This window comes from Ambystoma mexicanum, chromosome 12 (genome assembly GCF_040938575.1).
Source record: "Ambystoma mexicanum isolate Mex_15411 chromosome 12, UKY_AmexF1_1, whole genome shotgun sequence".
Classification (NCBI taxonomy): Eukaryota; Metazoa; Chordata; class Amphibia; order Caudata; family Ambystomatidae; genus Ambystoma; species Ambystoma mexicanum.
In genome coordinates, this window is record NC_090936.1 from 302,278,585 (window position 1) to 302,292,970 (window position 14,386).

At 52.0% G+C, this 14,386-nt stretch overlaps 1 protein-coding gene across 4 annotated transcripts in view; it reads right to left on the bottom strand.

Annotated features, from left to right (window-relative positions):
- SOX5 (SRY-box transcription factor 5) overlaps positions 1-14,386 on the bottom strand; it is a 624,232-nt gene that overhangs the window by 314,187 nt on the left and 295,659 nt on the right. For 2 of the 4 annotated variants that reach the window (XM_069628460.1, XM_069628459.1), the window contains exon 4: positions 1,276-1,362. The exons of 1 other annotated variant lie outside the window; for it this stretch is intronic. In XM_069628460.1, coding sequence (XP_069484561.1) covers positions 1,276-1,362 — 87 coding nt within the window. Of the gene's footprint in view, positions 1-1,275; positions 1,363-10,123; positions 10,455-14,386 lie in introns of those variants that run through there. One more of the 4 variants, XM_069628462.1, reaches the window with a different exon arrangement.

The window sequence follows — 14,386 nt, forward strand, 5'->3', positions numbered from 1 at the left end:
CCATGTTTATTTGAAAACGCATCATTAACAAGGGTGACCAATAATTCACAAGACAGGGTGTGTGCGCTGGGGAGGGGCGGAGAGGCCAGAGTGTGCGTGTGTTGGTGCATATGTGTCAAACAGCTGAGCCTACACACCTCCCCTGTTGTGTGCCTAAATACAGCGGCGAAACAGCGGCCCCATTGTTTGCCGGTCTCCCTCAGCCAGTGGTGGCATGAAAGCCGCATTCTTGGGCAGTAAATAATCAGGCTGTCTGACCCCCCAAGAACCTGGAAGTCAGATTAATTTACCCCAGAGGGCAGGGCTCTATTGTACCCCGGCCACTGCGGGCCCCGCACTAACAATGCACAATAATTGCAACTGTCACGGTAGTCGGCAGGAAAAATAAAGCAGGGCCTGTTTTCACAGCTTACTGCCAAGCCTGATCCAAACACCTAATAACCGTGCCCACCCCTCCTCCCCGAAAAAGGGAATAGCACAAGCCTTGAAATGTGCAAACCGTGCATTTAGGAGGCTATGGGAGGCGCTACCATCATCCCGCCACCCCCTTCTAAACGTGTAAAAGCCATTTGTGTTCTCCCCATTTCGCACCTTCCTGCTGCTTTTCGGTTTTACTCGAGAACCGGAAGGAGAAGAGGGAAATTAGGGCCCTCCCGCAGAACCCGGTGGTTGTGGATGTGCTTCCTCCCTCTAGTGCACGGTCCAGCAGCAGATCAGACTAGCTCTGCAAAAATCCCCAAAGGCTTCCAGGCGCCCAGCCCGAGTCCCTGCAAAGTGCTGGGAAACTTTCCCCACGACTCCCCACGACTTCACTTATAGACGGAAGGAGGGGTTGACAAAGGATGAAATGGAGAAGAAAGAAAGAAAGAAAGAAAGAAAGAAAGAAAGAAAGAAAGAAAGAAAGAAAGAAAGAAAGAAAGAAAGAAAGAAAATTAGAAGAGAAAGGACTGAGCCATAAAATACCAAAAACAGAAAACGAGGCTATGTGAGCTTAGCAAAGGCATTCCCACAACGCAGGTATGGACTCGCACTGCAATGTCTGTGTCGTCATCACACGCACCATGTCATGTGTACGGAGGAAACGCAGGCAATGCATATTCAGGTCATGTTGCACACGTCGGATCGGCCATGAACTCGAGCAAGCAGGTAACCCAGCACAGGCCTGGGCAGAGAGAATCAGGCCGCATTCATGTCTAGTTCAGGCGCCTAGAAGAACAGCGCCCAGGCGCGCACTGCACTCACTCTCCATCTACACTGCACACGCGGCCGAGTTACCTTTAATGTCTCCCAAGTTCCCCGATCCCATGGCCAGGAGCTTGTCTTTCCAGTCCTTGGACAATAGCTTTTCAATACTGGGCGTCTCTGAGAGAAAGAAACAAAAATAGAAAAAAAAATAAGCGAGTGCATGAACACAATGCATCCCCCAGTGCAGGCGAGCCGCCCCCTGCTTCCCAGAGCCCCCAGCGCACTACCACGGTGAGCAAACCCATCAGCTAGCGGGCGGGGTGGAGGGCAGCAGGAAAAATAATGTGTTTTGTCACCTGCTGTTTCAAAATCATTAGCTTCTGCTTCCAGCGAACAAAGCTACACTAATTCTGAATGACAAAGGGAGCGCTCCTAACTCACCCCCCCCCCCCCCCCAACACCGCCCAGTCCCCCTACTCCAGGAGCCTCCACTGAGTGTGCAGGGCCTGATATAATGGACACTTGTCATTCCTAGAGCACACGAAACAAACATTATGCCACCGAAACACAGGCCAGGGGAGGCGAATCAATGCAGCCAGGCTGCGTGTTTACATGACTGCACAAGACAGGTTTAAATAGTCCCCGGCAACATGGTGCCCACACATGGACACGCTGTTTCCGGTTTAACTTGCCGAGGGAGTGAATGCGCGCCTGCGTGCGTGCGTGTTTTTTGGGGGGGGGGCATTATTAGTGTGTGGGGGAAAGAGCACGAGTGCGCGCGTGTCAGGAGTGAATGTACGAGCGAAGGAAGTCCTGCGAGTGAGCAAAATGGAAACAGTACCGTGTGTAGAAAGTGTATATTAGAGAGAGACGCCTTGGACGTGTAAATGCGGTCTGTGAGTGTATGTGTGATAAGGCGTGTGAGAGACACATCTTTGGCAGAGCGCGTGTGAGTGTGACTGCGTGGGACCGTGTGTGGAAGTGTGATTACGTGGGAGTACACTGGGAAGTGTAATTGCGTGGGGCTGCGTGAGATTGCGTGGGAGTGCACGTGTGAGGCGGGAGGAGCATGTGCGCGAACACATGAACAGCCTTCCGCCGTGGGGGAGGGGGGGCACACAGCTTCCCTGTCCAGCGAGTGTGCTCCCTCTTTGGCAGAGTGGCCTCCGCGGGGCTGCCTCCAAATGCCGCTAAAACGGGAGAACAATGGAACTGGATTGAACAATGTAATTGTACACTCATGTCAGCGTTTTGATGGGCACACAATTACCACGGCTTTCAGTGCCACGATTGCCAGCGCATTCAGCGCGGGAACCAAGTGCACGAGATAAGTGTCCCAGTGTGATGCGGGCCCGCAACAATGCCCGCACTTATCATCCGCATCCAAGAAAAGGCCTCTGCCAGCCGGGAACATCGCTGTTTATGCCTATTTGGATGTGTTTGGACGTTTGTTTCGCCCCCCGCCGGGGGCATAAACGCGCTGCCTGTTAACTCCTCAAAAGATCTGTCTGGCCCCGAGGACCCTCAATTATTAGAACCTGGTTAATTTTCCTGCGTTCGGTTCAGGCGGGAAAGCTGTCCACGGACCGCTGCTGCACAATGTGTGCGGAGTGCTGCTGTGGAAACGGGGGTGACACTCGGGGCCACCTTCAAAAGAACCTGCCAAAGGCGCTCTCCGCCAGAAATCGGCGATAAAGCCCATAATGTCAGCTAGGGACCGGGTTCTCTGCACTTCCATGTTGTCAATGAAAGAAGAAGGGGTGCAGAGACTGGGAACCAAAGGATGCCCTGGAACTAGTCTGCCAAGTGGCCTCATTTTACACATGTCCAGCCAGCCCAACCGTTTCCCTGTGAGAACGTTTGGAAATAAAACGAGTTACTAGACAAGAGGCCCAGAGTGCAGAGGCCTACCGGGAAATCTCCAGAGTCCCCTATAGGCCACTCTACCTCTGCCCAGAGTGCAGAGGCCTAGCAGGAAAGCTCCAGAGTTCCCTATAGGCCAGTCCAACCCTGCCTGGGGTGCAGTGGCCTACCTGGAAATCTCCAGAGTTCCCTATAGGCCAGTCCAACCCTGCCTGGGGTGCAGAGTCTACCGGGAAATCTCCAGAGTTCCCTATAGACCAGTCTACCCCTGCCCAGAGTGCAGAGGCCTAGCAGGAAAGCTCCAGAGTTCCCTATAGGCCAGTCCAACCCTGCCTGGTGTGCAGAGGCCTACTGGGAAATCTCCAGAGTTCCCTATAGAGCAGTCTACCGCTGCCCAGAGTGCTGAGGCCTAGCAGGAAAGCTCCAGAGTTCCCTATAGGCCAGTCCAACCCTGCCTGGGGTGCAGAGGCCTAGCAGGAAAGCTCCAGAGTTCCCTATAGGCCAGTCCAACCCCACCTGGGGTGCAGAGGCCTACCGGGAAATCTCCAGAGTTCCCTATAGGCCAGTCCAACCCCACCTGGGGTGCAGTGGCCTACCGGGAAATCTCTGGAGTTCCCTATAGACCAGTCTACCGCCGCCCAGAGTGCAGAGGCCTAGCAGGAAAGCTCCAGAGTTCCCTATAGGCCAGTCCAACCCTGCCTGGGGTGCAGAGGCCTACCGGGAACTCTCCAGAGTTCCCTATAGACCAGTCTACTGCTGCCCAGAGTGCTGAGGCCTTGCAGGAAAGCTCCAGAGTTCCCTATAGGCCAGTCCAACCCTGCCTGGGGTGCAGAGGCCTAGCAGGAAAGCTCCAGAGTTCCCTATAGGCCAATCCAACCCCACCTGGGGTGCAGAGGCCTCCCGGGAAATCTCCAGAGTTCCCTATAGGCCAGTCCAACCCCACCTGGGGTGCAGTGGCCTACCGGGAAATCTCCAGAGTTCCCTGTAGGCCAGTCCAACCCAGCCTGGGGTGCAGAGGCCTACCGGGAAATCTCCAGAATTCCCTATAGACCAGTCTACCGCTGCCTAGAGTGCTGAGTCCTAGCAGGAAAGCTCCAGAGTTTCCTATAGGCCAGTCCAACCCACCTGGGGTGCAGAGGCCACTGGGAAATCTCCAGAGTTTCCTATAGGCCAGTCTGCCCACCCCTGCTAGGAAGGGTGAAGTGACCTGCACAGGATCACACAGATATCGTTATTCGTGGCCTAGATTCAAATGTAGGCTACACAATGCTAAATTAATCCAGTAGACAACTTGCATACAGGGGCGCTGGGTACATGGGTGAACCCCCCCCCCCACCCCCTCCACCAGCGCCTCTCCCAGGAAGTGCTGATTGCGTTAAAGTCCCAATAAATTACAATGGGACTTTTTTGCTGCACCCCACCCGCTGCCGCCGGGAAAATCAAAAGTCTAGCCCCTGCTTGCAAAGCTGCCAACAAGACCAATGCCATGCGCTCCGGCAAAATCCAGCCCTGACTTCTGGCCCTCAAGTCTACAAACCTACATTGTTTTCAGAATAGCAACTGCAGATGTAAAGGACTTGTTTATTTGGACGCAGATTTATCTCGTGAATGCTGATGTTGAAGGTCCCAAAAAGCTGCCCAGGTGGGACCCTCAAGGACAGAGTTGGACACCCAGTCCTAACTGCATGGGTCTACAAGGCCCAGAATGCAGAGGAGGCTTCCATTACAATACCAGCACTGGCATAAGCTTCACTTAGGGGCATGGGGTCAGTGGGCACCACGTGGACCAGGCCTGCTGTGTTAAGATTCGGGTTCTATGCAGCATTCGCGCAAGTCCTTAATAACAATCGAAAAGTTCATTAAAGTGGAGACAAATTACCAAAGTAACAATTTCGATCGGGTATTAATAGTAATGCATGCATATATGTCCTAGGTAAAGCGCTTTAGATCAAAGCGCTATATAAAAACACATTACTATTATTACTTTCTAGTCCAGAGTCCTGGGAAATACTGACTGGTAAGGGCATGGCAGCCCAACCTATGGGCCCGATCGAGGCAAGGACGCATAAGGAGGGCTAAGGGCCCTCAAAAACAGTATTGCAAGGGGCGGGGGTGGGGGGCAGATCATATTGCTATTAGCACCTGGCCGTGGGGTGGGAGCTAGTGTGGACATTAATGAACGGGAGGCCACCCAACATGGCCCGTTGGGAAAGGCCTGGTAGCAGTAGCCATTTTCTATCGTGTCTGCTCTGCGCCCGTTGTCGCTGTGGCCAATGTGGTTAGAGACACAGCAGACAGAAGGATGAGGGGACCTCGGGGAAGTGGGGAGATCAGGGGCCCAAAGAACGGAGAGAATCCTGCCAGCCAGCAGGATCAGGGGCTACAGCAGCGATTAGTGCCTGGAAGTCCTGGATCCTGATTGGAGCTTAGGATTCCAACATTCTATTGTGGTGCTACTGACACCTAGTCACCCTGAGACGGAGCCCTAAAGTTACCACACACTATGCCAGGAGTGGCCCAACCAATCCTGTGCTGTGTTTGTACTTTTCCCATTCGAATGCACAGCTGTATTTCGCAACCAAGCAAACAATTAAAAAAAAAACCAGGGCAGGATGAACCACTCCCGCCTGACATGGTCCGATGACGCTTAGTGCCGTGAGCGGGACATCAATGAGCTATGTCGGATATTGGACCTTCCTACTGTCCATCTCGTGTGGTGTTCGGGCAGCGGCCGGCTTTGTACATGTTTAATGAACAAAACCAAAGTGATTTTTGTTAAATGTGTAACTAGGTGGCAAACGCCGCGAGGGACAAAGCACAACAAAAAATGTGCTTAGGTTGAAGAAAACAGTGGCGTTTCTCTTCACAGCAGCGCTTAGAACATTCCTGAGAAGCGAGTAAACACTCCGGAGCCAAACGCGATATTTGCAATGGAGGGCTGTCTGTCATTAAAGCCAACAAACCTTTGCAGGGCAGGAATGCGGCAGTGGGAGCCCTTTGTGCGCCCACAATGGGCCCGCGAGCCCCCGGGCACGGCGCGTCGAGCGCCTTGCTTTTAAGTCTATTGTCAGCGGAGGCCGGGACAAAGGCCTCCCCCCGCAGCTAGACAAAATATCCTCGCAAAGGAACAGAGCGCTGCTGTCCGGCGAGCCGCGCTTAAAGCGGCAGCGCCCCGGTTCCCGGAGCGCCGAGTGGCAGGGCAGGCGGCTCGACGCGACGGAAGGGCACCGTGTCCCCGCCCCCGGCCGTAGCTACCCGGTGCCCGTGTGCCACCTGACAGCTTTCGCACACCATCACCCAGGCACAGTTCCCCCGAACGGGAAGTGGCGTGGGCTGAAGTGTTGGGCACACCACGGAGCTCTTCCGCAGCCAGGTGGGGACAAGGGCCTTGCCGCAAGCCTACTCCGCCGTGTATGCCAGAGCCCAGGCCCCACATGGCATTGCAAAGGAAAACACGAACTGTATTGCTACATAAAGCCCAGGACGCTTCCCGTCTAAGAACACTACAATGGGGGGGGTCTTCATGTAAAAATCGCCTCTGCAAGGTTCTGCATTCTAAGTATGGCACGACCGTCCCAGGTGACACCCAAAGGACAGCACTGCATAGAAAAAGGCCCTTCTTTACGACAATTCGTTCTGCGTTAAACGAGTACACTGAACGTTTACCAAGACGGCATAGTGTGGTGTATTGACTTACTAGAAAAGCGCCGCGCCGTCCGCTTTAAGGCGCGCATTTTTTGCACTCTGTAAGACATGCACCCGATTGCCCTGAGTTCCATCGCCACCCCACTGCTCCCCACTCCCTGCACATTATAACTATTCCTTGAAATCGATGGGGCTAGAAGGACGGCGTGTTCCTGTAACCCCTGCAGCGCCGCCGGGTTGCTCCCAAGCTCCCAGAATACATAATACACCACCACACGTAATAGAATGTGCAGCACACAACGCCCAGGTAGCCCTTTGGTGGTAGACAGAATGCAACGGCAAACTCCCCATTTATTGGCCTTCGTTCTGTTTGGCGATGGCGAGCAACACCAACTAAGCCTGGCACACACATTAGGTTTCACAAATGAACAATGACTTTTCTTAAAGGTCGGCTTTAGCAGCTGCAGCTAATTGTGTAAGATTCTAGCATCCCCTGCTGAACAGAAAAGACGGGCAATCGCCCAATTTGCGGAGATGCGCCGGCATAGGGGAGAGGGATAGAGGGAGGGGGAGATAGCGAGACCCACACCACACATGTGCAAAGGAAATAAAGCCCGGGGTGTACCCCCAAACACGGGAGACAGCAATCGGTCATGAACCGAGAGCTCGACCGCCACCAACTGTCCGACTGGCACCAGCGAGGTAGCCGCTCACAACGCCAGCTCAGGCTTCCGTGGAGTGAACTAAAAGCGCAGGCATCCCGAGTGTTGGGGCTCTGATTAACTTGGATGGAGTAACTGGCACAGTGGGCAAAGCGAACAATGAAGCATGGTTATGGTGCCGGAGTCGCTAAACTAACAGCACACATCAACTTTAAACCGTCGCCCACAGGACCACACACACTCCAATGGCAAAGGTAACATTCAAACTTTTGAGCACCCGGATCCAAAACGAGGCGACGCTCCTAGAATGCACGGGTTCTAGGCGCTTCAATGCGGCTTTATTAACCATTGGCCATGTTTCCATCTCTGATCAAGGTCTGATTCACAGACGCCGAGCCATCACCTTTGCCCTGGCCCTTTCAAAAGCCTTTTACTGGCCAAAGGAAAGGCTCTTGCGTGAAAAGGCGTCCATACCTTCACGTGACAGGTCGAGGTGCCTTGAAGCTTTCGGGCAGGTGCGCCACGGCAACACACACCGATGCGAATCGAGCGGACTACCCATCTACAGTTTAAAGCCGCTTGTAAACCTGTCTCCAAGGTTTCGCTATTATTGGGCGGGTGTGTGCTAGAATGCAAACCCATGGGTGTGTAACGCAATCGTGACACGTACTGTGCACAGAGCACAGCCCGACGGGGCTGGGCACCCCTCACACACGCAATGCCACAGTGCAAAAAAAAAAAAAAAAAAAAAAAAAAACGCGCGACAAGCCAGACTCTTCACACTCACAAGAGACACGAAACGCTTTCTAATAGTCTGGATAAAAGTGTCGGGGGCAGCACTTCACGTGGGCACCCGGGCAGGGGAGGGGGCATGCGCACTATCCCCTCGCCTCCCCGCGGCGCGGGCAACACGTGTGCTGACATGGGCATCTGTGTGAAGGCGTCCAGAGCGCCTCTGGGGTTATTCTTACACATGCCTTTTTCAGGCACCCCACTCGCACGGGATGCGCGGACTACACACACACACACACACACACACTGCCGAATGGGGAGTTCCTCACGGGTAAGTTCCACCTTTGTGGGGGCAGGACACTGCCTACATGCCTTCTCTGCCAACCCATCCACCCGAGTCTAATCTACACTCACGCCAAAGGGCAAAGCTGCACGAATCCAGTGCTACAGTCCAGGCTGCCCCTTCCGTGGAGGCGCCGTGCACCTTTGAAGCCCCCCCCCCCTTCCCCTACACTCTGGGCGTTGCGTTTACCCAACTCACTGGTACCAATCCCATTTACTGCATATACATAAAAGGAGGACCCCGGGGAGTGAACCGAGCCTGGCAGGTTGCACAGTGATCTCTGCAGCGGCTGCATTAACCAACTCAGCTAACTCAAAGCCCACACTCAATAGCACGAGGCACCAGAGCCGTAATAATGACGAATGCACCGGCGATTTCTAGCAAAAGAAGACACATTGTGTAAGTAAACAGTCTGAGACCCTGCTTTGGGGCAGACACATGCTGGGCAGCATCGAATGCCCGCCCCTCTCTAAGGGGACTTTTCTTTTCCTTCCAGGGAGCAGCCACCATGCTGCCGAAGTGTCAAGGGACATCAAACAGAAGGAAGTGCAGACATGTGTTCGCCCCGGAGCTTCCTAATTGCCACAGATTGCTTTGTTTAAAAGAAGCCCAAAGAGTTCACTAAATTACCCGTTTCCATATACTAAGTCGGGACCCAAAAACCCGAGGCACTGCTTACAAACGGAGCGATCTGTCTGCAGCGACCCCCCCCCCCCCCTCAACTCCCTTCCCCGAAAGTTGAATTATGTGCATGCAAATGGTGGAACATTAAATTGTGACTCCCAGAACTGGGACCCAGCAGAAGAGTTCGAGAGTAATGCCTTTAACGTGAGTTTCAGGGCTATGTCCTGCCTGGCTGCTCTGCTTTGGCAGTGCAGGCACACAGCGTCCTCCAATGCTGAGCTCCGGGGCATTAGCCAACACTAGGGATACATAGAATTGCTCAGGATCACACAATGTGATCAATGCGGGACGCCGGGATTGGAAATCGCTCTCCCGATAACAACAACAACAACAACGACTGGCAGAGCACGTTCCCTGTCTCCCGACCAAATTGATAAATGTGTCGCATGTGGATCTGAGAGTCTACACAACCACAAACCCCGAGAAAAAAGCAGACTTTGAACCTTCATATGCACACTCCGTGCTTGTGGGAAATAGAACCATGTGTCACTTTAACCCAACAGAATTAAACCTTGAAACTGAACCCCTAGCGAGAACGGCTGGGACGCACGAGCAGGCATGCGCCACGGTGAGCGACAACGCTCCATGGCATATCCCTATATCGTGCCCCCACAGGCGCGCACTTGCCATCGCAGTGCGCGAGTTCATGGCGCCCGCGGCACCGACACCACTGTTCACATTCAGGCATCTTGTCACGCTGCCCATGGAGCAGATGTCATCAGAGCAGGCAGCGAGTCACGCAGCGTGCCCGGTCGCAGTTCCACGGTGGGGTGGCACAGGGGCCAAGGATGCACAGGGCACATCAGCACAGCTCACCATGTTAGTGCTCGCAAGAGGCACAGTCGCATGCTCCCCTAGGCACAGACGGCCAAGCTGCGCAAGATGCACACCTGGGCACAAGCTTCCACATGGCAAGCATGTCAGCGAGCCCCAAGTTACCCCGTGCCATGCCCGCAAAGCGCCACGAGCCCTGCGTGCGTCAGACGAACATAAAGCAGCGTGTATTTACTTTTGTGGTGGGCCCCCAGGCGGGCGGCCGGGCTCCTCCAGCTCTGCTCCCGGGGCAGCACGCAGCACGATCGGCTCCTCCCGTCCTCGGACATCCCTGCAGCGCTGTGAGCCGAGCTCCAGGAAGAGCAGAGAGCCCGCGGCTCGCCGGGGCGTGGGGGGGCGTGGGCCGGGGAGGCAGGCCTTACCTTGCTCACTTTTGGACATGTCGTGGCCCAGTGCAGCTGCAGCGCCGCCGCGCACACTGCCCCTGCCGGCCCGGGGCCTGCTGCTGCCGCCGCTGACAGCTGTCCGCCTGTCAGGCCAACAGGTGCCATTACGGCCTCCACAATGGCCCAGGCTTTTAAGCCAGTGCTGTTGACAAGTGAGCGGGGACAACAAATGGCTCGGGAGCGCTCTCCTCTCAGGGTCCCTCGCTTATTATTTGTGTTTAGCGGCACGGCCCCCGCCCCCTCCCCGTAACTGCGAGGAGCATTTTAACTTTTAATAGAACGCGCGAGCAAGCTCTTTCCGCAGAGTGCACGGCTAATGAATGGTGTCCATTTGGGTCTGTTTAATTTATGATGTCAGCGGAGTGTGGGTGGGGGAGGGGCTCTAAGATGGAGCCATTAGTTATACGGCGAGAGAGAGCGAGCCAGGAGAAGAGTGACAGGCAGGGCCCTGGCAGCATGACAGACCGGGAGACTCCAAAGTCGATCTCGGGATGTACAAGACAGCTCTGTGGGGACAGACCCCTCCGGATTGGATGGACCCGCCGGGTTAAGCTTTCTTCCGGTCAACCCAAATGCACAAAAAACAAGCGAAAGGACACTTTTAAAAGACGCCTAAATGAGAACGTATTTAGCAACACCAGGCAGGTTAGGGCAGAGTGCTATAGCAAGCTACGCGGCCTAGTGACTTTAGAGTACGCCGTATCACCAGCGTGCACGTTTTATAGAGCTGCCCGAACTGTGTGATCCTGGGCACATCACTTTATTTCCATGCAGTTCCCGGATCTGACAGAAATAGGAGAGCTTTGAAATGAGTAAATCCTTGTAGGCGTGTGAAATACATGCAAGAAGCATTGGCCAATCAAATCGCGCTGGTTTCGTGACGTGAAACGCTTTTCTGGCATCATGCACACAAGGGTCAAATGTACCTCACTCGTTGTGTGCATCACACATGTTCCAGCACTGTGTACCACACACGGCATCCTAACATAACTTGCAATTCTGGCAAGGAGACCCTACCAGAAGCGGGCCAGTGTATTTGTATTTAATTGAAGAACGAGTTTATCAATTTCAATCAGAAATGACTTACAATAGCAGACATGCAGATAGCAGGGGTGTCACCCCAAAGTATAGCCTGTACAACTGGACACTCATGACAAGTGAGGAGCCCGTTTCTGAGAGTGTAAGAAAGTGGGACATATACCAGGGACAAAACAAACAGAATACATTCATTCGACTTATATAGGCAAGGGTTCATGCTACAGAGGAGTTTCATATAAATATACAAAGTTACTTTATTAAGCATCACTGGAGGCAAAGGTGGGGTCAGGTAGGGTGGATGTTGGAGAGGGCACAGAGAGTGCCCTCTGTAGCAAACAAGTGAAGGTTAAGCTAAGCTTTGAAGAACTTCACAGTGCCAATCAAACCAGTCACCAAGGCACTGGCTGGCATTCCAACACTGGCAAACACAGGCAGCCCTGGCAATGCCTTGCAATTGAATACAGACCTGGATCACCTCCTGCTATTCCGGGCACAAGAAAGTGCAGTCATCTTTCACTAGAAAATCATTTGCTATGCCAGTGCTGCACAACTCTAGCCCCTAGGATGCGGTGCTTCTGTAACACAGTAGCACATCACAGGAGCTCACTCCATTCCAGCACTGGGACCCACACAAAGCTCCAACGATGCACTCTTGCCCTGCTCTGCAGCCGCACCTGCCATTCAGGTATCGACATCGCAAGAGCGGCGCCAACGAAAAGCCAGCGATCTGAACTCTTCATTTATGAGGTCTGGGAGCCCCTCTACCGAGAACAAACACAGCCAAATAACCTGTTCTCTGGGTAGGTTCCCGCCCGGAGTGTCTACCTCCGCGGTTCAGATCACCATACCTTGCAGAGAGGAGAAATATACATTTGCATATCAGTCATGTGTTTTGATTTTCACCACTCGGCATGGACTACTCTTTATGCAACGTATACATATTTTTCTCGATACTCGTTCTTGTTTTTACAATATTTTTTTTCAGAACAAAAACACTGTCACCTTCCTTTCCCACATCCATGGTGAAGGCCTGGTCTCATAATGTGCATGCCTTTCCCTAATCCAATGTGGCAAAGCGAGGAATGACACAGATTTGCAGTCAAATTACATAGCCCTACATACAGTTTTCATGCCTTCATGCCAAAAGCATGTGTGCCTCACATCTCAGTCCTTGCGTGCAGATGGAACAGGCATGGGAGGTTACATCTAGATATCCCTGGTACAGGCTCGCTAATGAACATCATCCAGACTCCCTTCTCATGAAGCTGGCCGGTGGCCTCTCTTTCAGGGCAGCCAGCACGGAGTCTAGGGTGACCATGTTCTTATTGTTCCCTCTGAGTGGGGAGAAAAGGTGCTTGAAAAAAATAAATCGGCGACAAAAATTCAGCCATGTGACATTCTGCAAAAAATAAAAATAAAAGAGGAACACGACTAGATGCATCAACACACCTGAAAACACACACGATTCCATGATGACGTTCTCTCCATCACCTCCTCTTAACAAGTGTTAAATCCTCCTTGATGACCCGCCTCTGCCACAAACCCTTGCCCTAAGTCCCATTCCTTCTGGTTGGATTATCCTCTCCTTACATGCACCATGCAACCCTTCTTTGAAATGCCCTACATCAAATACATCACAATCTAATGAATCCCAGTCACTCACTTCTGATAAGAAACTGGGTCACCCATCAGGACGTGTGTAACTCGATACTGGCATCCACCGAAACCCCTCCAGAGCAGGCACAGATTAGGCAGACCTTTCATGACAGTCAACTATTACTCCGTGTCATCAATTCTTGTAAACACAGGACGCCACATAGGACACACAAATTATCTTCCCCAACATAGAGAATTTAATGGTAATACTTATGCTATATGGGTGAGCAGGTTCTAATGCTCAATAGCTGAAAAAAGAACAATTACAACCTTACACATGTGTAATCCTAGAAGGCGTTACTATATTGATTTTAAGTGGGTTGTCTAGTTTGCTGCAGTGGTCTGGATGTAAAGCGTTAAATTAACTCTCTAATTCGGATGTAAAACCCAAAATAAAAGAATCCCAATTGGAAGGAATGTTCGTTGCATGGCGGTGCAGGCGAGGGTATCCAAATATTGCTCACTAAGCACAAATCACTTCTAGTTCTCTGTATTTACAAATCGTCCCATGTTATAGGGGGTTGATGCATAGCACTTTCAAGTTATCATGGTCAGACAATGTAAAAGCTTGTTAAAATATTCAATTTTTAGCACACCCATGTCTCCTATGAAAAACAGGAAGCACAAGCAAACCCACAATCATTCATTCAAGTGTCCCAAAAGCTGCAACAAGTATTTCTTGACCACTGATAATCAATGGTACCAATTATGGGACTGATGAAAAGTACAGCACCAAAATGATAGCCATTTCCAGGTTTGTTGGCCCGTGCAAATAAGGGATGCATTTTTCAAAAATTCTGTCATCTGTCCTCTCTTGATGCAACATTGAGGATATGGGTCTTACATTAACACGTGTATGACCGGTTTTCCCACAGCTGCTCAGCCAATTACTAACCTGCCCCCTTTCCTATAAAGACCCCAAGACTCACATCTCTGCTGTATATGCAAAATATTGATTATGCAAAAGCACCAATATTCTATTGAATCACAATTTCTGAATCAAAACACAGTTAAAAAGTAGATACTTTTTTTTCAATTGAGCACCCCCCATAAATCAAGGCATTGGCCTAATCTGATCCGTTGCTCGATAACACTCCCTCCACATGTCTAACACAAAATGAATGTTCTAAAGTCCATATGCAGACTTGCATATCAATATATTTAAACAAATCCTTGAACCCAGGACATGTTTTACATCAAGGTGCCCATAAAGTTGGCACGTAATGCATCTGACCATTTCAGATATCACGTAGCACCCCACAATTGAGCATATTCACTTAAGGACAAAGTAGGGTGCAGATTGCAAAAACAAATTCAAGACTTGATCGCGGAGCCAACCCCTATCCCACTACATTAGT